The sequence below is a fragment of the Psittacula echo genome (genome assembly GCF_963264785.1).
Source record: "Psittacula echo genome assembly, chromosome: 2".
Lineage (NCBI taxonomy): Eukaryota > Metazoa > Chordata > Aves > Psittaciformes > Psittacidae > Psittacula > Psittacula echo.
In genome coordinates, this window is record NC_137737.1 from 59,203,830 (window position 1) to 59,231,603 (window position 27,774).

A 27,774-nucleotide genomic window follows, 5' to 3' on the forward strand; every position below is an offset into this window, starting at 1 on the left:
ATTAATGCAATATTTTGTATTTGCTAGCTGCCTCCCACATGCATGCATCAGCCTTCCCTTTCCACTTTCTTTTGTTTTTTTATATGTATGAAACTCCATTTGCTGGGCAGCAAAAGAAGGTCCCTCATGGGTCTTTGCGGAAGTTTACATTGCTGAATCAGAGAAAAGAAATTAATCTTCTAAGAGGACTTGACAGATGCAGACTTATCTGCAGTCCACTGCTGTTTTCTGCTGAGTCATGTCCTTCCACTTCAATCTGCCGTCTTTGGTGCTAGTGTCAGTGTGTCCCAAATGACACAACCTGAAGGAAACTTTTGGGACCTCCTTAGTCCAACCCTATGATTGCTTCAGTAATTCAGGGACATGAAGGTAAGTTTGCCTGCACATGGTTTATTAATATAGTATCACTACTGCTGATGCTTCAGAAATACTAGAAAAAACTAGAAACTTCATTCCAGAAATGTCAAACCACATCTTTAGAGATTCGGTGTGAGTCTGTGTTATCTATGTGTCTGTGTGCTTATTCTTATGTACCCATTTATTCTTCCTGGTAAAAACAGAAGCACATCTTCAAATGCCAGTACGGTCCCAAATGACACATATTTGTTTCAATTCAGTATAGGTCTATCTGTACACATACATACTTTTCTTCTTCATTTCTCCTGTCTTCTTTCTTTGGCATGCACCGTAACTCTCCTGTGACACTTTTCATTACAGGAAAATGAAGGAATCCGCAGAACAGCTAGCTCAGAAACACAAGCACTCTTGGATTTATAAATGAAAACATTCATTTTGCTGTTCTGCTGGGCTTTTGACACATTTCAACAACTTCACCAGGTAAATGGGAGAAGAAAGATAGATGGACACAGGCTACTTAAGGAACTTTAGGGAATCCAAAGAATTTCTGTGTTAAATAAAATGGAAAAAAATAACTATGCTAAATCACAAAGCGTTTGGTGAATTCATAGCTGATATTGACAGCATTGTGCAGCGTGGTTACATCTCTGCATGAATGCTCATATATGCATTTAAGATCGGTATCATATAATCAGATATTAATTCTACTAGTAAACATGAACTCACAGATATTTTCACATCATTACTTCTCCGAAAACACTGCCGTTACAATCAGATAAGACACCTTTTTATCTTGGTGTTGCTTTATCTTGGAGGAGTGTGGAAAGTGGTGAAGTAGTATGCAGGCAAGGTCTATGAAGTGTCAGTTTCTGTGAGCAAATTACGAGCTGAATAAGATTAATCTCATTTTAAACAGGACTTGCAGATGATACATATATTTGTGAGCAACAACTAGAGCGCGATGCAACAACCTACAGGTTTGCAAATGACAAGGCATGCCATTGCTTAGGCTGCTAAGTTGAGCTTAAATAACCTATTCCTGATGCAGTTGTTTAAGGTCATTTTATTCTCAGTGTAGGGAAAAACAGTGTTTCTAAGGGGCAATTAATCTCATCATAAGAGCTAAAACTATAAAAAATCAAATTAGTCAGATAAGAAAAATGAATCCTGAAACCAGTTCTGGGAAAAACTGCAGATTCTGTAGGGAATGGCATGTAGAGGATATTCATGCTTAAGATCAGGTATAATTTTTACACCAGGTTTGGCTGAAAAAAATTCATTCTACTCATAGAGGAAAATGTTGGTAACGTAAATATGTTTTGTTTCAAAATTACGCAGGATCCATTTTGGTTTTTCGCTCCAAAGCAGTAATTAATTAGTTGAGGTTAAGAAACAGCTTTTAGAGTAATGAATAAGTAAAAAAAAATGAGCTGGAACATACCACTAGGGGACAAAGTATTTTTAATTGACCTCCAGATTAAATTACTGATGTACTTGCTTGTTTATTTGCTTGTGGGCATCACTGAAAAAATATTAAACTATTCATTTTCCTTTTGGCTTCTGGATCAAAAAAATTCATGCTTCACCCCCTGCTCTAATCCAGACTTGGATGGGTTTAAGAAGAGGGCAATGAAATACCAGCCAATGTCCTTGCTCCATCTGAAACCCCTTCTGCCTGGCTGGGTGTCGCAATGCAAGTTACTGTTGGAATGTACTATGTAATTCTGGCAAGAAGTCAATAGGCTCACACTCCTCAAGTAACCAAAGCATGGTACTAAGAAATCATTGGAGCAGGCAGAGGCCCAGACAGCCAGTCCATTAGCAGCTTAACCACAGCAGATGTAAAGTCACCAACAAAACTCTCTACGGAGTCTCCCAAAGAGCCAGATGCTAGTGCTATAAAAAGACCTTCTAGAAGCTTGGCATGTTTCCTGCCCACATTTTTTTTTTAAACATTCTTTAGATAGGAGGTTGTTTTTTTCTTTTTTTTTTTTTTAAATTATTTTTTTATTAGTATTTGGGGCTAAAGGTAAGTGGGACGAGGAGGAAAAGGAAAGGAGTAAATATGGCTTATTTATTCCATTTTGCTTGTGAGTGAATCTTGTTCTTATGATAACAATATTCAGCGATAGCACGTCCTGAGGCATGGAAAGCAGTAGGCACAATTCCAGCCTGCTCCCACACACATCTTTTCTTATGCACCTTGGACTGACCTACAGATCGTTCCTCAAAGAGCTCTGTCAATGCACTTGGGGTGAAACACCAGCTGTTATTTTTTTCTGTTCTCCTCCACTGGCTCATCTTGGCCCATGGGGCACTCTTTGGCAGTCCTCTTGCTTTGCGCTCTTGGCTGATGCACATCAGCTCAGGTGGTTGTGCTTGGCATTTGTTGGTCTTTCCTTTTTATGTTGCTCCATCAAAGGACTTGCTTGCTTACTTGCAGCACTACCAGCCCTTCAAGTTTTGCTGAAATAGCTGTGAGCTCTGTGTAAGTCCCAGCTGCTCGATTCATGTGATAATGGTGTTTCAACTGTTTCTAGTAACAGCAACAACAAAAACGGTAACAAAACCAATAAACTGCATGGTACAGATACAATCTGTGCCAATTAGATAAGCACTGAAGCCTAGGACAGATGGGGACACCAGCTTAACAGATATCTGCACTTAGATCAGTGAATGCTACCCACATGTCAAGGTGAAAGGTTCATCTGCATCTGTGGATGAAGACAGATGTTGTTTGGGAAATGCATAGTAAAATATTCTGCAAGATTTAGATATAATACCTCAAGGTGACCACTTACTGGAAGTCTGAGTAGTGTTGAAGAGGTGACTTTGTGTTTAGCAGTTGAGGAAGAAAGCAGCTGATGTGCATCTGGAGAGATGAGGATTTCTCCTCTGCCTGAGCTGTACCTTACATAGTAACTAAATGTCTCTGAAAAGAAGTTAGAACAAGAATCTTGCTTTGATTTTGATGGAAATTTTGACAGGTTTGGCTCTAGAGTAGACCATGTAGGACTCACTGTGTAGTGGCAATAGCCCAATTTAGAGATGAGCTTTGATGATAAAACAACAGGGGAGGGAAGAGAAAGAGGTAGTCAGATCGTACGTGCTAGCAAAGTGTTTCTGTAGTAAGCCCTCACAGTGCTTCTCAGCTGCATGAGCCCTAGAGCTCAAGGATTCTTTAAACTAGAGATATCTTTGTAACAGCAGTGTAGAAGACAGGAGACATTCCCAAGTAATTCATTGCACCAGCAGGAAAAGGAGAAAGAACTGCATTTGCCTACTACATCTTTGATTCAAAATAATATTAAGCTATCACTGGGGCCTAAACATCTATTTACAAGACAGTGAAGGCAAGATGCCTATGAAATGGTTTTTGCTCCACAACAAACTAGGCCCTAAGAAATCACAGGAGCCAATGCTAAGAATGGAAGTGGATACCCACAAAAGGAGCTCTGAGAAGGAGACAGACCACTGGTGGTGACTATTTCAGAGAATCACAGAATGGTTTGGGTTGGAAGGGACCTTAAAGTTCATCCAGTTCCAACCCCTAGACATGGGCAGGGACACCTTCTGCTAGACCACCCCACCTTGACCTCACATTTCTGGTGTCCATCTCTGGTACACTAGAGCAGGCCTAGCTGCTAATCCCATGGCATTATCAATGGCCTGTTCAATGCATTCCATCTAGGTTCCATTTAGAACTAATGCTTCAGAGGTGTTTCATGCAAAAACAGTGATTCATGGTGACTGTTTTTTGCCACTTACTTTCAGCTTTGTGTACAGTTAACCCAGGCTGGATATAAAACATTCCAGTAATTATTAGCATCTTTCTAATCCTCCATTTGCACTAGGTTTTAAATTGCTTTTAGCATTTTATTATTATTGCCATCAGCTTAATTCTGCAGTTAGCTCTCTAACTGCTGATTTTTTTTATTGTGGCTATTCAATGCTACATGTTGTTACAGTGCATGTATTCATGTAATTTGATAGTTTGTTTTCTCTTGTTCATAACATTCTTCTCTGTGAGGATGACCTATTCAGTCATTGCTATGTAGTTTGTATCCTGGTATTCCAGTGTTCCACTGATTATCTTTTCTCCACTAAGTTTCCAAGTTGCCTGTTTTAACAATACCTCTTGCCGGTGTTACATATTCTGATTTTTTGGCATTTCCTAACAAGCTGTACTAGCCTCTAGTTTCTCCTTTTTCCACCCCCAAAGGATATATATTTTTCTTTATTTTTACTTTTAAATTTATTATTCCCCAGAAAATGAGCCAACTTAATTTGTGTGCTTTTTCATGCTTCTCAACTCTCCTTTTCCTCTACTGATATTTTGTCCGAAAGCATTTATTTCCCATTTCCCCTTCCCTCACACAGGCATAGAAACAATGATTAAAGCAAGTGACAAAGAATCACATTTTACCAAGAAAGCTATAGGACCAAGATACATATATTAGAACAATTCCCAGACTTTTTACTTGTTTCATACGTCAGACTGTTGGAATGGGAAGTAATCCTTGTGCAGAAGAGCTGCATTTTAGGAAACATGGAGTACACTTCTGTTTTGCTGTGGTATCTTCCAAAGCTGAGAAACATGTGAACAAGGTTGTATTCATTGCTGATTGCTGTGAATTCTATTTTTACTGTTATTCTAAAGGTTAAGAGATTCCTTGTATACATGAGATTCATACAACTGGTTTAGTTGCTTTTCTCCCTTACTCTCTTTCAGCATTCTTTTTTTTTTAACAAATAAAAGACAAAAATGAAAGTCCCTCTATTTTTTAAGGATGGCGGGAGGGATATGGTTAAATGACAAATTCTTTTTCTTATTATTTATTTAGTCATGAATAAAATTACTCTTTTTTTTTCTCCTCTTTCTTAACAGTTTTCTATTGCTGTTAGTCTTCTATATCAGAAAGAAGTTACAATGCCCAGGTATTCAGAGTTCAAATTCCAGTCTCTTCAGTTTCCTAAGTTTATTGAATCTCCAGAGAGGCCACCCTTTTCCCATGAAGAAACAAGGCAAAACAAACAAAAAAACATTTATCCAAATAACTTTAGGAACAGCATATTTTGTAGGTCTGTAATGAGAATCCAGACTGAAAAATGAGAAGACATTCCATTACATTGAAATCCAAGGCCAGCATCTGGGTTTCTCAGCTCCTATCTTGTCCTAAAAATAAAGTTATTTTTAAGCATTAGAGGAAGAAAGAAGAAACAAACAATGCCACCAGGAATCAGCCTCTGTTGTCCTCATGCATCTGTATTCAGCTTATTGGCAGCAAGGCCTGCAGCTAAGTGTCTCTGCACTAGGTAGATGCCAACTGATATCAAAGAGCAATCACACAATGTGACAAAATGTCCTTAGTCACATTGGATATGCCGGGAGTGTAAGATTCAACCCCAAAATCTTACACTCAATGTGTAAATGATGGACCAAACATGGGAAGCAGTGATCTGGAGAGATAGTATAGCTCTGTCAGGGTAAAGAATCAATCATCTTTCCAGAAAAACAGTCCAGTTTCTTAGCCATTGTACAGTTTCTTCCGCTTCTGTTATCCCTCTATTATCTGTAGTCAGTCTTCCATCCGCAACATTTGAGCACAGAGATTTTTCTTAGTTAGTGTTTAGATTTCAGGCAGGATTCAGTTGCTGAACAATAAGCCTCTGATGCAATTTGAGAGCCCCAAGGCATGCAGAACATTCCCATACAAATGGTAAATATGACATAATGTTCATGTGAGATTCATCCTTTTCAACATTGGCAGCTGGACTCATTGTATCTATGTCCCTTCTTCAGATGAGGTGAATCACTCTGAATGTTGCATCTAACTGGACCTCCTTTAGGTCTGGAAACATAGATACCCTGCTTTCATACACATACTTGTAGGCATATTAATCTGATGGGAGCCAAGGAAGACTATGTCAGCCCGTCAAATACTGATGGCATATGCTAGGATTTCACCTACAGTCACATAAATTCGAACCACAGGACTCAATTCACTTTCCCACTCCTCAACACCTAAAAACACCTGAGATGTACTAGAGTACTCTGCCTGGCTGCCAGCTGCCAGAAAGCACTAGTCTGCCATGGGCTCTGTGTCCCATCTGTGAGGCCATGGATATATGAGACACCTGGAGCATCTCAGACAAGCCATGAACCTACATATGGGACACCAAATTGAGCCTCTGTGAATAGTCGATGGTATAACAGTATCGACTGTCCCTCCAGCAGTACTACTCTACTACTTGAGATTATATGATTAAAGGTAAATAAGGTAGTATTGTAACACAAGGTTCGTATTAAGGAAGCGTATGAACAATTCTGACAATATCCAACTTGCTCCCAGAGATTCTCTTTTCCAACATTTTTGGCTATTTGATCCCATTAATGGACATGCACCCAAGAGACAGGCCATAAGATAAGCTTAACTCTGCTCATCACGCATTCAGTCACATAACAGGGGAACAGTTGTGTGCATTGCCTTCACAGGGGGTCCATGTATTCCACTGCACATATTCCACAGCCCTGCTTCACAGTGCAGTGCTTATTGGATGACAAGTACGGTAGAGTGCTTTTTAGCTATGTGAGAAAGCTTAATGTGTCCTGCTGCCTATGTCTTTCCTGCTGAGTAGCATAAGCAGTAGATATGTAGCCAATCTGGGAGTGTTTTCTGCAGCAATATCTACTGTGAAGGAAGACTAGCTGGCTATAATCCTGCAGAACACTTGTCCTGGGAGGTGTGCAGAAAAGAGTGGAACAGTCACTAATTGAAGATGTAATTGGTTACTCTGTGTTAGAACTATTACGTAGCACCTGGGGACAAGCCAGTGGAGAGGCTGTATATATGAAAAGCCAATACAGAGTAATCACGTTCACTATTCTTAGAAATGAAAAGACACAGTTCAGTTCTTACACTGGGATACAGCTCTAGCTTTCCTTGAGCATATAGGAACGGCCAAGAAACACGAGCCACTACTTTATTTTTGGACTCAGATCCAGATTCCCACTGAGTTAAAATCCAGTGTTTTGGGATTTGTTTGTTATATGCTCTATGGCAAAGGGCCATCACCCTTTCAAGGTTAAAGACTTAATTTGTCTTTTCTTTAACATGCCAACAGCAAGACAGCAGGGAGTGAAAGATGCCACTATTGAATGACGCCCATCATGGCTCATTGGCAAATCAGTGGCACACTGGTTCTCTGTGTGTCAGGACCTCTCAGCTCTCTTTCCAAAGCATTATAATCAAAGAAACTTTTCCTGCCCCATCTGCTGCAGCTCCCAGCCCTCTGCCAGCTCCTCAGCTCACCACTGCTCACTTGTCTTCTTTGGTGGCTGACATTGCTTCAGGTGACAAGGACTTTTGGTATCACAATGGGAATTTTCAGTGGCAGTGGGTTTAAGATAGGATTAAAGATTGAAAACATCTCTAAACAACGTATAAGAATCATGATAGCTGTGGGATTACCCACTGTGGCTGTGGGCCAATCCAGATCTTTGGAATGGAAAACTGGGAAACAGTGCTGGAAAGCTGAGTATATGTTCAGAGAAAATAAATGCCTTTAAGAAAGAAAACTGATAAATAAGAAAAGAAACTCATCTTTTTTAGCCACTTTACATTTTGTTCAATTATGTCTGGGAACAAAAGTCCCCAAAACCTGGATGCGACTTCAACTTAACTCCCTCCCTGGGATGCCACGGAACATAATAAAAGCCACCATACAACAAAAAGGTCTTGGTGGGCTGGGATAATGTCAGCTGCAAAAGAAAAACAAAGCTAGGCCTGGTCAGGACAATAAAAAAATAAACTAAAGCAGAAGAAAACAAAACAAAACAAAATGAAACAAAAGAAACCCACAAGCAAACAAACCCCAAACCAACCAGAACAAATTTGAAAGAAGCCACTGCTTTTCCCAATTTATCAGATACTTTGCAAAATAGATGGAGTTGGTTAATTCTCAGGTCAGCCCTTCCCCAGTAGTTGAACAGAGATAAATAATGGTGAATGCCAGTTCTAAACAGCAGGCACCTTTTCCAGGAATACAAAAATACACAATAACTAGTAAATACTGGAAATAAAATTCAGCTCATTTGCAATGGCAAGACAGAGATAACCTTAATGGTACTGTGGTTTGAAGAACACTACTGAATAATGCCAGAAGATGTGCTGGGCAAAGCTCATGTCTTTTCCTGGAAGACCAACCAATTTGCCAGAATATATTGGGAGCCAGATTTATGGAAGGCAAATAAGTGTAGGTTCAGTGACATAAACATGCATTACTCCTTCTTATCTGTTTTTCCTCGCAGTTTTTGCCCATTCATTCTCTAGTCAGCTCAGTTCTACCTCCTTCCTTTCTAGAAGTGTAAGAGCAGAGATTTGTAAGTGGACATGAAAAATATGCATCCTTTGAAGTTTCCAGTCAACCATAAGGGAATGAGCAGTTTGTTCTTTGGAAATCAAATCCTCTTAGAATATAATATGTTGGACTTCTAAAATAAAGGCATCCAGATTTACCAAAGAATTGTGGAATTGCCGAAAGGTCACCAATTTCTGAGCACTTGATAGGATGAGGATAACATTTCACTCATTCTTGTCCTACCTACTTGTACAACATGCTGAAAATATTCACTATCTTTGATTAATCACTTACACATTCTTCAAACCTATTGAGATGTGAAACCCAAAATAATAAGCTATGGAAGGAGGATAGAAAAGACTCACCTGGTGTTCAGTTAGCCATGATATGCTTCACAAAAGCTGGAAACAAGAAAGAGAAGGGTCATTTATCAATCTCTTTCGTTGAACTCAGTAAATTATTGGGTATCTCGGTTTGATTGTTATTTAAAATCACCTTCTTGCTTCCTTTGATGCAATGAGAACCACAGCACTTTGTAAATAAGATTCCAGATGCCAGGTGCTAAATGCTTTGTAAGTCCTTAAGGTAACATATGTACAGTGCAGTGCAGTGTAGCCAACAGTCTAGGTAGCCAGTGGAAACGAGTGCACACATCAGTCAGTCCATACCTTGCTTAATCCCTTACCCCTGGCTGCCATATGGAACTGGCTTTCCAAAGTATACAGCCATGAGAAACTCTGGGTCCTCATCTTGAAAGGCTTTCAAAACTTTAGCACATTTGCACTAAGTCAAGGAGCAATGAAGTTTCCTCTGGAATGAACTTCCAGTATGCACAGAAGCTCACCAAGTCAGGTATCATGACTATCTCTCTCCAGTGAACTCAGGTTTACAAAGTATTTCGAAATTGAATCAAGCTTGTGTTTCAGAAACTTCCATTTTTTCCATTTAAAAAAAGCATTCATTGTATACAATTTTTAAATTCAAAAGCAAAAGGAAAAATACATCTTATAGTTAGGAATTTTTTTTCTTTCCCAGTAATTCCCCCAGGCTGTGAATTTCTCTGAATTCACCATAAATTCATAAGTTATTTGGGTTGGCTAAATCTATAGATTTCTAACCTATAAAGTATTCATAAGAAATGTTTCCCTGAACTTGGATCACTGGTATTTGTGAATAGAAGGAGACTACCAATCCAAATATTCATAAAAAGCTCAGTGAATATGACTGATCAGCTAAACTACAAAAACAATGCAGTGGTCAGTCATCAGTCAGCCTTAAGAAGGGCTCAGCTGTATACAAAAGTGCATGTTCATGATTCCTACTAGAATATTGTGGTTTTATAGAACAGCCTGAAGCATGTAGGCTTGCAAGATGCAGAAAACAGCCATGGTGCATGTATTCATGACTTTATTCTGGCTTTCTAAAATAGCAATGAAATAAAATGGAATGTCTTTGGAAAATCTGTTAGGATTCTTAGGACCCAAAAGAGGATGATAAGGATAACATTTTTTGCTGAATTTTTGAAGGAAAATTCAGTGCTTTTTCTGTAAGGAAGCCTCAAAAGGGATGTGGGGTTTTTCATTTGTTTGTTTTTTGAGAGGGTAAGGAACTGTGGAGAAGGTAAAAAAAATAATGGTTTTGGTTTTGTTTATTGTTGGTTTTTTGGGTTTTTTTTTGTTTTTTTGATAAAGGCAAACAAAATAAGAATATACAGCCCCACTTTCCGAAGGGGCCATGGCCATTCAGCTATGGAAAAAACACAAGTAAACTTCAACAGATTGGGTGTACCAGCTGAATTATAGAATCTGAATTGGTCTAAAATATGGAAAAGCACATATCCTGCTTTAGATCTTTCACAGGTTTAAACTTTCTCAGTATATTTGCAGCGAAGCCCTCAAGCACATGATCTCTGCCCAGTCTGAAGTGGTCATACTTACCTTCATAGTTGATACAGCCATTGGCATCTTCCTGACCAGCCATAAGCTTATCAACTTCCTCTTCAGTCAACCTCTCACCTGGTGGAAAGCAAAAAGCCTATTCAGTATCTGGGCCCTTTTTTAAGAATTTATGAAGCATATTTCAAAGAACCGAAGAACACAAAAGAGAGTGAGAGAAAAGAGGGTGGTTTTCTTTTCAGATTAATTTGTGATGCTGACTGCTAGGAAAGCTACTTTTGTCCTTGCAAACTGAGAAAATTTAATCTGAAACCCAGAAAGACAAAATAAATATGGAAACCCACATGCTATCATGTTTATATACTCAGTCTTCTAAGAGTAAACTTTCTCTAAGTGCCAAACCTTGAAGGCTTTAGTCACTTTTCAACCAAGTATTCAGTAAAAAAAACTTTCAGTAGAGTCAGGATCTAGTTTGCCTCTGAGTTTTTCAGGAAGATTATAAGATCTAATGTAGGGATTGGTACATGGACGGGAGGTTGTCAGGAGGGACAGGAACCAGCTGACCCTGGGGAGGTGCTTAGGCAGCAGATATAAGGAATTGTAACTGCGCAATAAATCGTTGATGACCCGCATTCCGTGAATGCTCTATGTCTCAGCCCTAGTTCGGAGGGAACTAGTGCTTCCGTCCCTCACCACACGAGTAGCGAGAAACTACAATCTAATTTAGGATCTCTGAATTGGATCAGTGATTCTTTCCATTTAGTTTCATTATCTATATATTAGGAGCCCATTTGTCTGTAAGGCTTCATTTTTGGTTAAGCAGAGATTAACTCAATCCATTCCCATATTCTGATATTAGGCACTAATTTTAGGATGAGCTCAAATGAGTTCCAGAAAAGTAAATGAGAAATCTGAGGGTGATTTCAACTGAAATCATAGAAATTCAAATAATGAAATGAAAAATTAAAATAAAAATTAAAAAGTTAAAAAATAAAATAAAATAAAATAAAATAAAATAAAATAAAATAAAATAAAATAAAATAATACAATGCATTGGGTGTGCCCTGTTATTCATGTAGTTCCCCTTTTTCCATCACTGACTTCTGGCACACAGAAACAAGTCCTTAGCTGATGTGAATCTGTGAATGTGCAACTTTTTTTTTTTTTTTTTATTTAAACAGAGAAGAATGCTAATTTACAGAATATTTGGTTTTGGCTAGGATTTGGCCAGTATTTAGAGATGTCTTTCAAAACAGAACCATTAATTCTTAAGATTGAAATACTTCCTAATGGTGAATATCAGACATTGCTGTATTACTGGAAATAGAAGAGTAAGTAGAAAAGTATTTCTTGCAGTATTGTGAAAATTCCAATACTGCCCATACTGGGTTTTTTTTGTCCTAGGTAAGTTTAGACAGGGCAACAGTCCTGACCCTGGTGGGGGGTGCCGTCACTGAATTTGGTCCCCAAACTGATTCAATATCATCAGCAATAAAAAGGAAAATAGCATTGCTTTCTTTTCTTGTTCTCTGTGCCACTAATAAACATTGATGTGTCATTGAATTAAAACCCCCAGGCATAAAAGGTTTAGCTTTCTTGAATTGATATCCCAGGTCACAATCCATCACTGCAATACTTTTGTCCAAATCAAATCTCTTTTGTAAAGGCTTGTCCCTTTTTTAAAAAATACTGGACAAACACTAGTGAAAAAGCTGATTTTGAGAAATGCTTACTGGATTCAGATGACAGCATGTCAGTGCCTTCTAATCCAAATTGGAAACTTGTTATTAAGTTACAGCCAAATTTTCTGCCCTGCACGCATTCTGTTGTCAGCACTCTCTGTGAAATCAGAGCTTCTGAAGTAAAAATTTGAGAGGACGGACAAATATTGATCTCTTCTTTAAAAACAGGGACTTCCAATTTCAGAGACACTTCTGTTAAACAGATGACTGATAAAAATGTGCATCATCTTAAAACTTTTCTTGAAGGTGCAGAAAAATATTGAATAGCATTCCAATGTTTGGATAGTTTTATGGTGATGGAAATATAATCTTTATTGGAAAATAACACAAAGGAAGCAAGCAAGCAAGCAAAGGGCTTCCTTGACCTGTAGGTCAGTGATATTTAGCTTCATTATTAAAGAACATATTAGTCTTTATACCGAAGACAGTGCAAAATTTGAAATCTTGCTCAATCATTTCTTTCCATAGAGGTTGCCCATAACAATACAAGCTGTATAGAAAAGACCTCAGTGATGAAACTGCATAAGGAAAGGTTCAACTTACCCAGTGTAGCCAAGACATGGCGGAGTTCAGCTCCCATTACCGTTCCATTTCCCTCCTTGTCAAACACACGCAGACCCTCCACAAAGTCCTCATAGGTGCCTGTGTCTTTTGTCTTAGCAATATGCTGGAGCATGGGCAAGAAGGTCTCAAAGTCAATCATCTTGGAGTTCATTTCTACAAAGACACAGATGGAAATGAAAGCTTTGTTGGATTCTGGGAGAGTTGAGGACTATCCGTGGGGCATCTACCATGGATAAGTGATGAGGGTAGAAGAACTATGGGAACAAACACCAGCTAAAGAGGAGAGCATAGAAGTGTTATTAAGTACAGATGGAAGAGTGGATAGAGTAAGAAAGAGGTCTGGTGGAGAGAGAAATACTTACCTGCCACTGTTTCACTGTTTTCACCCCAACATATCACAATTGTTGAATGAGGGCTTAACTGACAATTCCACCTCAGTGGAAGGAAAAGACAGAGAAGTAATTTAGAAAATGCTCAAATGTAGATATGGTTTGAGAGATTTCCTTTGCTCTGAAGAGTTATCCAGATCAATGTTGATGGAGATATTGCTACCGTCATTACAGACCTTCTAATGCAAGTTTTTGAAGAACAAGCTGTGCCCTCATAATCAGTCTATCCCTCTTTTTTTTTTAGACATCTTCAGAATGTCTGCATTTTCAGTAAACACACATGAATGCCTGCCATCAAAGCAATTTTAAAAGGCAAAAGCACATTGACACATTAATTCATTCTTCTAAATTTGAGATGATATTAACTGCAAGATTACTTTTCCTCATTTACTTTTCTGCTGGTGATTTGCAGAGGATGTTCCAAATCCTTTGTTATTTCACAATCTTTCCATCAGAAAATGGATATCTCATCTGCTTCACAAAATTCTTGGAGTGATCTTTTTGAAACAAACACAGAGGAGGACACCAACCTTCTGGTTTGGGCCTGCCAAGCACTTTCAAGACCTCAGCCTGGGTGGGATTCTGCCCCAAAGCTCTCAAGACATCTCCGCATTGTGCATATGTGATTTTCATCTCAGATTTAGGAGTCCGGTCAAAGAGTGAGAATGCTTCTTTAAATTCTGGAAGGCAAAAAGATAAAAAGAAATGCATGCCATGTTCCCACAGATTAAGTCAAAGAGAGCCTAGACCTTCCCCCTAACTAACTCTGTCTGACCCTTATATTTTGCAGTTTGGGAACAAATTTGATGAGCTTTTCTTTTGCTGTTATCTGCAATGTTTGTGTTCCTCCTCCCCTGCATTTTCGGGTTCAATCAGGGAATGGAATCAGAGAGGTCAAATGTTCTTCTTATGGTATTTCCATCTCAGCTAACATCAAGAAGTGCAGAAAACCTTACAGAAATGGTTGGCCTTGAGAGCTTCCCAGCTCATCAGAAGCAGTCAGGATGGCACAGAATTCAATAGCAGTTCTGCTTATTAGCTAACTGGATATTTTATTCAGCATTATACACTTAGAGAGCACTGGCACAGCCTATTGAGATAAAGGAGTACCTCTCTTAGCAGGTAACAAGATATGCCATGATAACCTGTTGGAATTATCACACCAGAAACAGTTGGGTAAGGGTGGAGGTATATGGAAAGCCTGGATTTCCCAGGCACACTGATTGCTCAGAATCACCTCTCACTGCTGGAGTTGCAGATGAATTGCAGAAACGGAGGAGCATCTCAGGGTGCAAGCAACAGTAATAGGCTGTTATTGTTCATTGAACACACTCCATAGTGCATGGTCTATAGGTGATCACAGATATCCCTTTGACTTCAAAGCTGTGAATCTCTGAATCTGCCCTTTGTCCTGCTGTTACTCTTCTGTACATGTTTCCCTCCCACTCTCCAAATGCAGTGAGGATTTTTATTCCCTAGGTCCTGACATTCAATCATTCAGCTACGCATTCTGCATGCCAGATTTTCTCCATCTTTCCCTTCTCAATTCCTTCTCCTCCTCATTATTCCACCTCTCTCTTTTTTATTTTTTATTCTTTGCTTATTTCTCTCTCCTTCCTTCTTCTAGTGTTGTTGGGTTTGCCTCTCCTTCTTTTTCCCTCCCTTTTCATTTTTATCATTCCACCCATATCTTACTCATCATTTCTTCGTCCAACACTTTCAAACAATGATGCCTTTTGTGGTTTAGGACTAATCAACACCCACCTTGTTTTCTTCTTTTAATCTTCCTCTTTGCTCTCTCTTTCACTCTCCCTGCCTCTCTCTCTCCTGGATCTCTGCATCCTTGGCATGGGCCGGAGCCCAGGTCCTATTGGCAGCCCTCATTCCAGCAGAGGGCAATAATGGATTTTCATGGGCTCCTTGCTGGCAGTTGAAGGGGGCAAAAACCCACCCCCAGCTCTGTCCTTTCCTGGAGGTCTCAGCAGCTGAGATGAGTGAGAAATGCAGCTACCTCCCTGAGCTACTCATCTGCCTGCCACTTACCTATTCCCTGAGACAAATTGCCTGAGCACCCTCTCCACCACCTCCTGAAAGTTCACAATTCTTTCTTTTTTCTTTTAAAATCAGATGTAACCACCTCCCACCAGAGCATTGGCCTGTGTGTTTGGACACCCAATTTTGTCAATATACAAAAGCAGGCTATTTTTTTTTATTATTATTATTTGCAGTTGGATTTGCTGGCTTAATGCAAGTTTCCATCAAAGCAACAAAACCAGCCTGGGTATGGTCTTCTTTGATCTCCTGCTAGCCACTAAACCACTGGTAGGAGCAGTGCATATTTTCATATGCCTAATTGCTACCTAGAATAGTACCTTGAATAGTTCATATTCTTCATTTTTCAGTAACTTAGGGGGCTGAAAAGGCTAGAAATCCAGTTTCATAAATACACATTGCCACAACCAATGAATTTCATTGGCAGCTGAGGCATAAGGATGTATAAAGATGGGTATGTTACTCATGGCTTTACCCACAGACCATTCTTCTGAGAGTAACATTTTGGAGGCTAACATAAAAATGAATCCTTGCAAGAAAGTAAGTCTGATGCAAAAAAGTCTTTTTCTCAGGAAAAGGAATAGGTTCTAGGTACCCTACAAGACAGGGCTGGAAAACACCTTGAGATGCTTCATTGTCTGTTTCTTCTCCACCACCTCAGTTCAGAATGAACTGCCAGAAAACCAGTTGCGTCAGTCGTGACATACTGACAACCAGTAATACCTATCACACAGGACAGACTTCTTACTGATCTAGTTTCACCTGACAAATCAGGAAGTATTTCATCTCACTGAGGAACCTAGGTCCTCATCTGGTCAACAGTGAGAGAAGGAGGTGATTATTATGCATTACAGGTTTATATTTAAATATCCCCACTTATAAAGGCATGAGAGGTGACCTTGACCTCCTGACAACTTAATGAAAGAAGAAATTTGACAAAACTAACAGTGCAATGCAGAGCAGAAAATGAGCACAAAAAAAAAAGCAAGTGCAACTGAAACCTAGAAGAATGAGGAGAAAACAGATCTAAAGGACATATTCCAGACCTTTTGCAAGTCCCAGCTCTCAAGTGATTTCAACAGCCAGTATTGCAGCTATGAATCATGGCAAGTGGTGCTTGCTTTCTAACCTGTGTTTCTAACACAAAATAAAATGGTCTCAAGCACTGGAATACTGATTGTCCACTTTTTTAAGTCAGTGGCACACTTTCTGGCAAGGTTTTGACTTGTGCAAACCAGTACAGAGAACAGAGTGTGCCAGGAACAATCCAGGAACAACTGTGGATTGTGCAGCAGATATAATTCTACACCTAAAGTAATTAAGCTCTTCCAAAGAGTAAATACCTATCTAGCCACTATCAATCTGTCTGCTTAATCATCTGTGAACCTAAGAACTTCCTACCTTCTAAAGAACAAGTGAAGGAAAAATAAAAAGAAAAACAGAAGAGATCAGAGAGAAGGAATGGAGCTGACTGATCAGCAGTGCTTTTCTACTCTGTTCCCCAGGTGATGTTTAGGACATAAGGTACTACTTCCAGCAATTCATGGTAGAACCTATGAACCAACTGCGTAATTAACCCTGAGTGGATTTAGTGTTTCTTCCCAGTGCTAGTACACAATATAACTCTGCTATGTTGTGGTAGCTGGTACAGAAGTGTCATAGCCTTTCCCACACAGATGATATCTGCTTCCTGCCCCGTGGCTTTCCCTTTAATGTTTCAAGGACATCCTATTTCACAAGTCCTGTACTCCCAGCTTTTCTCTGTGTAAGCAGTGAGTACAGCTAAACCAGAAGGCAGTTGTAAGAAGAAAATTAAAAAGAAGATGCAACTTTTTGTTTCCAGAGATGCTCAGCATCTGCTCTAGACTTGTTACCTTTTTTGACAGCCCTAAGTTTTCTCCAGATTTGTAATTTCCTAGCCATGCCAGTGGGCTGATAGCCAGACAAGCATCCCATTTTTTCTGAATAAGTCTCTTCCCATTTTCTCATACAGTCTCTAGAGCTAGTTATCCTCAGGGAAGAGAGAAAATAAGGCATAGAAACTAGGAGGGTCCTATCCAATCCCCAAAACATTAACTGATGAGAGATCAACTGTTGTGTGCTGCTGGAATAGTTCAGAGGTTTGTGGCTCAGCATATGGTTCTCCCATGACTTTGGGACAGAAAAGGTACAGCCTCCCAGAAATTAATAGTTGGCTCCAACCATGAGTTACTTTTGACCTCTTGTTAGCAAATAGAAACTAAGCCAAACCCATTAAGTGGAAATGGAGGGAGGAGAGGGGTGCTTGAAAATCCCAAGGCAATGCGGGAAGTCTGCAACCAAGCCTCAGTCTTTAAGATATTATGGCATTTGGTTCCAGTTCAGAAAATCCTTCCTTCTGTATCTGTTCTTTCTAAATCAGCCTGACTGGATATCGTGGTTGGGTTTTTTTCATCTGTTCTAATTAACCCATTTTTTGATACCATCTTCCATAGTCTCTACCAAGTTCTGCCAAGTGTTTAAAAACCAAAACAAAATGCCAGATGTTTGTGACTCCATCTATCAATTATCCTTTAAGTGAAAAGCAAGCTGGTGGTTGAGGAAAAAGGGGACAGCTGCAGTGGTAGTGTTCCCAGGACTTCATGCATGAGGTTTTAGTATCAGTTTCTTGGGCTGGGACAAAGTTTTCAGAAACAAATGCTGATGTTTTGTTTTGAAAGAAAAAGAACGCCATCGCTGTCATTATTTGCAGGTTTCTGGAGAGCTGTCCCTAAACTGTAACACATTCAATTCTGATTGAATACAGGGAAAAGTTCTCAAAAGCAGAGTTGGGAGACTTTCGCTTGAAAGGATTGGCATATTGTTAGTGAGCTTTTTAAAACAAAGAGCATATTTGGAGTGAGGTTTTTTTTTGGGGGGTGGTTCTTTTTTGTTTTTTCCTCACTGGAAGCGGAGCTGATATTTGCTTTAACAAGTACTTACTCTGCATGGTGCATGACTTTCCCCTTTTTCTCTTAACCAAGTCAACAGAGGATTTGGAGGAGGGAAGGAGCATGAGCAGCGTCATGGATTAAAGCACAGCCTTCTCAAGGCACCTCAAATACCACACCTGTGTTCACCTCAGCACTTGCCAGCATGTCCCAGTAACAATATTTACTGTGTGCAGAAGAGAAACACATCTTCCTCACCTTCAATCTGATCAGCGGTGAATTCAACCTGGAAAAAACAAAGAATAACAGCCAGATAAAACCCAGAAAAGAGAAGCAAACAAGAAGAAAACTGGTTTAGTCTTTGTCATATGTTTTTGGGTGGTTTTGAGGTCTATGAAAGAGACTTACTTATAATGCCAAGACAATAATTTTATTGAACCTACAGATTCTTGTTTTTTCCTCCTCCACCTTCACCAGCCCCACGTTTAGGGTCTCTGCCCTCAGCACAAGGCCTCAGATGCCCTTTATTTTCTGCTGCTCTTGTGCTCCTGCTGTAGTCTCTTTCCTTTATCCCAAGTGACTCCCCACTGCTCACACCCTCTCCAGAGATGATTATGGTAGCAGCAGTCTACTTTCCTGAAAGATTTTATTGTAGACAAATGAGGATCCATAGTTTTTTCCAGTGAAAAAACTAAGGGCTATCACATGAAGCTGGCACAAATCAGGCTCAAAGGAAAGTGAAGGAAGTGGGGGTTTTTTGCTCTAATAGCTGAATTGTGGAAAGCTGGTTATGGGATACTGTGGATGTTCACAGTCTACACGTGTGTAAAGAGTCACAGGACCATTTCAGGGAAAAGTAATATATTTCTGTACAGTACAAAATATACTAAAATACATAGTTTAGGAAGTGTCTGTGTGAGGTTTAGGACAGTGTTTTGGGGAAGTTTTCCCCAGTTCTTGTACCTTTTCCAAAAGCATTCTATAATAACCACTGCTGTACTACATTGGACAACTCTTTGGACCTTGCTCTGACTCTGCAATATGTATAATTTTCTCATAACTTCGTCTTTCCACCTGTTCCTTAAGTTTTGGGGTTGTCATGCTCTATATTTTTACCTGGCACAGCACTCTAGCAGCTCTGGACTCCAAAAATGCTACAAGATGCCAAAAGGCTGCTGCTGAGCTCAAATGGAAAAGAAGGAAAACCAATGCCAGTGTGAGGTCCAAGCTTCTGCATGAACAGGCACAGGACAGCAATGTGAATTTACCCCAGAATTTACACCTGCCTCTGCAAACCAATAGGTTGGATGTCTCTGCTGACAGGAACATTCCTCCAGTGCAAGAAGACAGGCAGATTGCCTGTATGGTGAATACATATATAAAGAGAAACCATATTTTGGTATGCATAAACATATAAATGCATATGTGCAAAGCATACGCTTGGGACACACCTAACAGTACACGAATGGATGCTCTTGGAATCATTCCTCTGAAATAGACTCGTAGAATCATAGAATGGGTTGAAAGGGAACTTAAAGATCATCTAGTTCTGCCCCAGTTGCCACAGGCAGAGACACCTTCCACTAATACCCCTCCCCATCATATGTACAACCCTACACACTTTGTGTTAGATTTTCCATATGAAGCTGACCACCTTTCATTGTTTAGTGTCATATTTTGTTCCTTGGTAGCAAATCATCCAAGTGGAAAACAGGCATAGTGAGAACCTCAAACTCCTTTTTCCTTTGTTTCAAGGTGAAATGCAACATGACTCATCCCTTCATCATCTGCTTGGGGTTTTCATAATATTAAAGGATGGAGCTGTTGTAACTCCCCAGCTCTCTAGACAGGATGTCTATGTGTCATAAAAGAACATGACAGCACCAATCTCTTCATTTCACCCAGGGTTCATTGAACAGCTCCGAGACACTTCTCTGTCCAGATACCCTGAGCAGTACAAGGAGCTCTAGCATCCATAGGACACATAGGGTCTACAGAGCAGATACAGACAGCCTGAAACTCATATTTCTGACCAGTGACCTCCCTATCTCTCCCTAACATAGTGTTTCTGAGCATCTTCTGGCTTAGGACAAGGAAGACCTAGAAAATATCTGGTGGACTTGGAAAGCAGGACTCAACACTAATCCTGCAATTGTAGAAAATCAGGCCACTATTTTTCTGTCTGCCCTTTTCACTTCTTACCTGAACTAGCCCACTCAGGGGATTACCGTTTTGTTTGCAGTTCTCAGTCATGATTTACCTTGAATGAAATCAAATTAATAAAATAGCTACCGAAGTGACATCTAGGAAGCTGTCTGGAAGAAAGTAGATAACAAATGCAACAAATGAGCCTCCAGAAGAATAGCAATGCTCTTCCCTTTTCTAACACATGGAGGGGTACAAACACACATTTTTCACAAACTGTGGAATCATAGAATAGTTAGGGTTGGAAAGTACCTTAAGACCATCCAGTTCCAACCCCCCTGTCATGGGCAGGGACACCTCACACTAAACCATGTCACCCAAGGCTCTGTCCAGCCTGGCCTTGAACACTACCAGGGATAGAGCATTTATCACTTCTTTGGGCAACCTGTGCCAGTGCCTCACCACCCTCACAGTAAGGAATTTCTTCCTTATATCTAACCTGAATTTCCCTTGTTCAAGTTCAAACCCATTACCCTGTGTCCTATCACTACAGTCCCTGATGAAGATTACACTCATCTAGGTCCTATCCCAAATCCACATACCTTAGTGTAATGATAAATAAATACCCATCAGGGAATACATTTATACAGGTGCATTGTCAGCAGCAGACTTATGCCCAATGTGTCTAATTATATCAAGCTTTGAGAATTTGACTGAAGGTAGTTGCATACTGAATTTATTCAGGCATCAATAGCCAATGTGGGTCAAATACAGCCAGAGCTGCTGGCAACTCTGGATTGCTCTTGGGAAAGAATTCATCTCAGCTACATTTAGATTAGACATTCAGATGTGTCAATGACCCCACATGTGCTTTATACCAATAAAAGGGAATGGGCACCTGTAGGGTGTGATTTGACTTGGTTTAAGTCTATAGTTGGGCAGAAGGTTAGTTATGCTCTCCTTTTCACTCAGTGGATCAATCACTTCTCTGATGATGATAAAAGAATGTGGGCAACTAGCAGAGATGTAGATGTTTTTTTCTGGTCTGACGACTCCCACTTGGAAAGCTTGAGGCTAGACCTTTGGCAGACTGCAGATCAGGACAAAATGTGCCAGAGCAAAAAAGAATGACTGTGGCTGGATCAAAATGAAGGTTTGAGCTGAAGGGCTGACTGTGCCTCACTTCTAATCATGGCCCTATAAAAACACCACCCAGAGCTGGAGCACCATGCATGACAACTGGCAAGACAGTGGCAGACAGTTTGACCAGACCTACCACCCAGGCACAGCTTCCTCTCAGGAAAGCTGCAAATATGTGTGGGTGGCAGCTGTTGGTATTTTCTCCCTTCTCAGCACATACCACCATGGAGTTGTAAGGAAAGACAAGTCATTATTTGCCCAGCCACGAGGTATCATTGCAGATGAATGGAACAAAGTCCAGGCTATATTTAGACTGAAGATGGCTGGGGTTTTATTTTCCCTCCTCTCTCCCTCAGAATGGTGTGAGCATACAAAACCAAAGTCATCTCCGTGTACCAAGAGCAAGCAGGTGGAGAAGTCCATGAGAACTGTTCTGGAGATCCCAGGCAGGAGAGATTCAGAAGACAAGCAGTAAAGCTAGGTTCAGACTAAACCAAGCAGTGGGCAAATGAGTCTCAGTGCATTGTGCCCACAGTGATCCATGTCCATGCTTTTAGGCACCTCTATCTGCTGCTGTAATGCAATGGGCATCCAAGGGAGTGAATGCCTCTAGGGGTATGTCTGATGCCCACTCCTGCACCAGGCACTTAACACGGTTACACATCAGTATCACCCCACACTTCAGTGAGCTCGATCAGCAAAGCAGCCATCATCACCCAGAGCTGGAGGCTGCAAAACCTATTCACAGTCTAAATGTGAATTTGCTTTCCCATATATGGCTTTACATTCTCCAGTTCCTTGGAAGCAGACTTGTGGTTTTGTTTGTTTGTTTGTTTGCTTGTTTGTTTGTTTGCTTGCTTTAAATACCCTGGTACTTCAGAACAATTGATTTTCCTCTGGCATTTTTCCTGCTGGCAACTGAGGTTTTAAAGCAAAGGCATTGCTATGAGTGCCAAGCATCCACAGCACCACTGCTCACAGTAGTAGTGTTTGATGCTGCTGACTGCTAATATCTTTCCACTTGTGTCCTGCCCTTGTGTGGGCCATTCTACATGTTCTTTAAAGACACAAGACATCTGAATAAAAATTTTTCTATAGCAAACTGGAAGTATGATGCCAGCAATCTTGGCTTGAGGGGATCATCACCTGGCCACTGGTGGTATCAGCTGTAGCCCTAATGCTACTGTCCTCTTTGCCTGAACCATGACATTAAGCTGGTTTTGTTCCAGAGACATCAGGAGGGATGCATACACCCACTGGTGTTGTTAAGGTCATTCACAGCTTCATATCTCAGTGAATTTTTTATAAAGCCATAGTATCTCAATCAAGGACATAACCCTGTGCATGATAAATCAGGCATAACTAAGCCTGAGATAAGTCCTATTAATAAAACTGTTGTTAACCAGCAGTCGAGGTTATCTGGGGGCAAGCATTTAGAAAATGCAAGCAAGGAGCCCCTCCAGAAAAGAAACAATATACCTCTTGTTTCATAGTACACTGAGGAATCTTAACATAAACAGCAAGGTTTTTACTTAGCCATGACAGGGATAGTTTTGGAGAAGGAGAAGGGGTATTTTTACTGTGATCTTGAGAAACCAATTTAGGAGACAGAAATGCAGCAGATGGAAAGAGGCCCAGAAGGCCATCAAGATCAGTATCATTGTGTTGAGGTTACATTTGTATTTCACAAGTATGTGTTTTTTTCCACTAAGACCTTTTAAACCTATTAATACACATAAGCCCATCACTTTCTGCGCAGAGCAGTTGTGATGTACGCGAACTCCTCCACTGCCCATGGAGAAACTTTGACATGTGGTCAAGTCTCATACAGCTCCATCCTTTCCTGTTGTTTGATAGTCACTCCTGATCTATCACCTCCTCTGCCTTCTGAAACTCTTTAGGTACATTTAGCTCCTGAGGTTGCCCTAAGGACTTTCCTCATTATTTCTACTCAGGTCATGGTCTGATGGGAGGGAAGTTATGATACAACATACAGACATTGACTAGTATAAGAGCACATGACAGTACAAGATCCTCCACCTGGTCTTCATGGGGAACAGCTAAAATATAATAAACATTTAGAAGAATGGAAACCCAACCATAAAACCCTACTGATACTTTATTTTTTCAGGTTTTCATTTGGTCCCCAGCATTTCCAGAAGAAAAATTATTGCAAGTTGAATTGAAATGATAGGTCATTTCAGAATGGCAGAAAATACATCATTTGGAAGTTGAATAAAGGACTGAATCTTTGACCTCTTACAACACTTAACTATACTGATAATGAAAGTGAAGTGAAAATAGAATTCAGTCATTATTTTCAGCTGAATTGGTGAAGCCTGTCATAAAATCCTAGTATCCCAGTTTGGAAGGGACCTCAGGGATCATCTGGTCCAACCTTTCTAGGCAAAGTATGAACTACACTAGATGGCCCAGCATCTTGACCAGTTCAGTCTTAAAAGTATCCAACATTGGGAAGTCACCACTCTCTGGGGAGATTATTTCAGTGGCTCATTGTTCTCATTGTGAAAATTTTTCCTCTTGTGACTAGTGGAATATCCCCAAGAGTGACTTGTTCCCCTTACCCTTCATCTTTCCAAGTGACTTTCGTTAAATGATATATATTTCAAGATCCAGAATATGATACAAAGCCTTTGTTGAAGTAGTGCGGAGGATGCTGCTACATAAGGAAATACACAAGCACTTTTTTCCCCAGCCTGCATTCTATTTCATCAGAAAATGGTCACCTTAAATCTTCCTTTTATCTGGGTTTCCCATGAGCTTAAAAATTATAGCAGTATATCACCATTGCTCCTATTATAACTTCAGCAGACTTTATAACTTCCAGATCCCTACTTTATTTTGGAACAAGTCTGGATGACGTCTGCTAAGTTGTGGCTTTTGATTCACCTGGTCTCTAAAGGAGTAGGTGAAAAAGCCTTGTGTGAAGAAGAAGCAGGCTCACCTTCAGCACTGATGCTCTGCATCCTCAGTCTGAACTAAAGCTCTGGGTGGCATCGCTTCTTGATTTCTTGTAAATACCTTCTGGGGTTGAAGGAGCAGTGCATTTTTCAATCACTGTGCTTTTCCAACTCTAGTAGTAGTCTATAAATTGATAGCGCCCTTTCTTGTATGAGGAATGTGTTGCCATAACTTTCTGGATTATAAAGGGAAATTCCAGAGCCTCAACAGGAGAATGACACAGCCACTTTGGCAAACTGAGACAACTTCTGGCAATGGCCAGGACCAGAAACATAAAACACTTTAAAGACTGACTGTTCTTCCTGTAGCAACATGGTTTTGGAGTCTCCAACCATTGACAGCTGGCTTCCAGCCTTCTTTGCAATTTCCCCCCTTCACCAGCCTCACCAGCAGATGTTTGTTCAGATGTTCACAACCATGGAAGAAATTAGGAAACCTAAAAAAAATACCCTCTGTTAAATCCTGGATAGGAGCCTGGGATGTAGGAGAGGTCAGACATTGCCTGTGCTTTCTGCTTGAAGTAGACAATAGCTCATGGGATGGTTCTTTAATGAGAAGAGCCTCAAAGTGTGAGATGTCCCTGCCCATGGCAGCGGAGTTGGAACTAGATGATCTTAAGGTCCTTTCCAACCCTAACTATTCTATGATTCTATGATTCTAAAGATACAGCTTGTGAACCACATTGCAACACTTCCTAAAGGATTCAGACCCTCAAACCTCCTGGTAAGTGGGTGCTAAGAAGGAAAAAGGTCCTTCTCTCAATCCACACCCATGGGCACAGGTATACTCCACAATTTCACACATAATTATGGAACAGCATTGCGCTTGTGCCCCTTACAAAATGACCATCTTAAAATGGAAGGTCTCCAACAGGACAGGGAAATTAATCACCTGATAATACATTTGGTGGATATACTGAGAAGTGTCCAGGAAAAGAGAAACTCTTCTGCATTTCATTTGACAAACAGTTTAAGAGAGAAAAAAAATGAGGCATTACTATTATTATAATTATCATTATTGCACTTATTATTTTGATATATAAAGCTCTTTCTCTTTCATTTCCAAAATGAAATGTTTTGCCTTGTAAATACTGGCAGCTTTTTCATTATTATTATTATGTTTTATTTTAAATTCAAATATTTTCCTGTTGAAGTGGCATATTTTGTGTAAAATTGACTTAAAGATCCTCACTCCTCCGTATGATATCACTCCAAACCCTACCAAAACAATTCTTTTGGGGCTGAACAAATCAATTTCAAGTAGACAAAAAAGGATTTTTGTGGGTTTTTGAAAACTCCTGAAAATTCAAGCTAGTTACTTCTAATTTCCCCACCAAGCCTAAAAACAACCACCTTTTGCAGAATTAATTTTCCTCTCAGATTGCACAGTTGTGTAACTCCTCCAGGTTTCTGACTGATGTGTCAGTCACTGTAGCAATAAATGAGACCATGTGAGACATTAAGTTGGCCTTGGTAAAATAAGCTTGATGGGTCTCAGGCAAGGCGTAGCAGAAAGGCGTCTGTAAAGAGAAAATCTCCTGGAAGATAAGGAGTCTGCTTTGAATATCATAAAATCGTAGAGAGGTTTGGATTGGAAGGGACCTTAAAGCTCACCCATTTCCAACCCCCTGCCATGGGCAGGGACATCTTCCACCAGCCCCATTCAACCTGGCCTTGAATACTGCTACAGATGGGGCAGCCACAGCTTCCTGGGGCAACCTGTGCCAGGCCCTCACCACCTCACTTCACAGGGCCTCACCACCCTCGTATGTCTCACCACCACCTATATGGAAGCTGAAGCTGTTGCTCATACACAGCAAGGTCCCCAGGAAACAAAATACCTTAGCAAGGTACCTCCACCATCAGCACCAGACACCAGAACCATCTACCATGCTTTTCTTCTTCCAGGGTCTAGTCTGACAGTGCTCTGCAGCCCAGGAGCATATGCAAAAGAGCTTCAGTGTCCTGAGTAAGAAATATTCAGTTTTTCCCAGACACAACTCCAAACTGTGGGGTTCACACAGCAACACGATGCAAACATCACACTCCCTCAGTTCTGTCCCAGAGATGTTATCTCCATCATCACCATCACAGCCACCATCAACCTAAGCCCTCCCAGGGATGGAATGATGCCAGCTGCCAGCCCCTGGCAAAGCCAGTCCATCGTTATGCACTTGCCGCTCCTGCAAAATCAAACAGTAGCTGGACCCATTTAAAATGTCACACCCCTGTCTTGAAAAAAAAACACCAAACCACTCAATCAACAGGATTAAGCTGCCAAAGAGTCACCATGATAACATGCTGGCAAGGGAGAGAGCTCTTCTTTTGTTTCACAAAGCTGGCATGCGCAGCACACATGCTGCTCCCAAAACAATCACACTGTAACCCAGCTCAGGTTTCCAAAGGGCCAAAACTTCTCTGTAGAAAATCTACGAGCACAAACTCGTATCTGCCATACTTCATACTCTGGGGGTTGGATTTGGTTGTTTGTTTTGTTTTATTTTATTATTATTTTCCAAAGCAGGATGTTATTCATTGCGAGCTGAAAACCAGCATGCTCTGATCTCACTTGCAACTGCACTCATACTGGCTGTTCCTGCCAGTCTCCAGCATCACCAGGGAGCTTTAGCCCGAAAAGATGAGCCCCCACTGGGGGATTGGTCAAGAGGATGGAAATTTTAAATCTTGCCCTTTTATTGAAATTTCAAATTCTGCTGGAAAAAAAGAAAGGAGAAACCCTTTCCCTCTCCCTGCCACCACCACGAGTTTTTCATTTCAGTTCAGTCTGCTGGGGTCCTTTGATTTAGAAGTTTATTTATGTAGAAAGAAGCCAAATCTGGAGTTTCCTACAACCACAGTTGAAGCTGATGTTTCAGAGTTTTGGTTTGGTGTTTTTTTCAATCCTCTTATAATGGTGTCAGTGTCCAAATCCTGATCATACTAACAAGTGCTCTGACCTGTGACGGTTTTCTTCAGGCTTTTCAGCAGAGCCTGCCAGGTGACACTGAAACTTCCGAGGCCCACAAGCACTGTGCATGTCCCACAGCCTTGGTCCCCAAGGCCCTTTTGTGCTCAATACAGCCAGATCCTGCTGTCGTGTGCAAGGATGTTGTAGGCAGATTCAGTCTCTGTGTTTATAAAGAGCTGTCACCAAGCAGCATGGTATTTGATGACATTTAATTTCTGGGCAGAAGGGGGGTGCATTTGGGGGGGGGGGTGGGTGTGCTCTTTTGCAACCA

At 40.5% G+C, this 27,774-nt stretch overlaps 1 protein-coding gene across 2 annotated transcripts in view; it reads right to left on the bottom strand.

Annotated features, from left to right (window-relative positions):
* Positions 1–9,090: 9,090 nt before the first annotated feature.
* MYL3 (myosin light chain 3) overlaps positions 9,091–27,774 on the bottom strand; it is a gene marked incomplete at both ends in the record, with an annotated part of 32,490 nt that continues 13,806 nt past the window's right edge. The window contains 5 exons of one of the 2 annotated variants that reach the window (XM_080639530.1): positions 9,091–9,119; positions 10,656–10,733; positions 12,899–13,072; positions 13,839–13,988; positions 18,528–18,555. In XM_080639530.1, the coding sequence (XP_080495656.1) occupies positions 9,091–9,119; positions 10,656–10,733; positions 12,899–13,072; positions 13,839–13,988; positions 18,528–18,555 (459 nt within the window). Of the gene's footprint in view, positions 9,120–10,455; positions 10,734–12,898; positions 13,073–13,838; positions 13,989–18,527; positions 18,556–27,774 lie in introns of those variants that run through there. The other variant, XM_080639529.1, reaches the window with a different exon arrangement.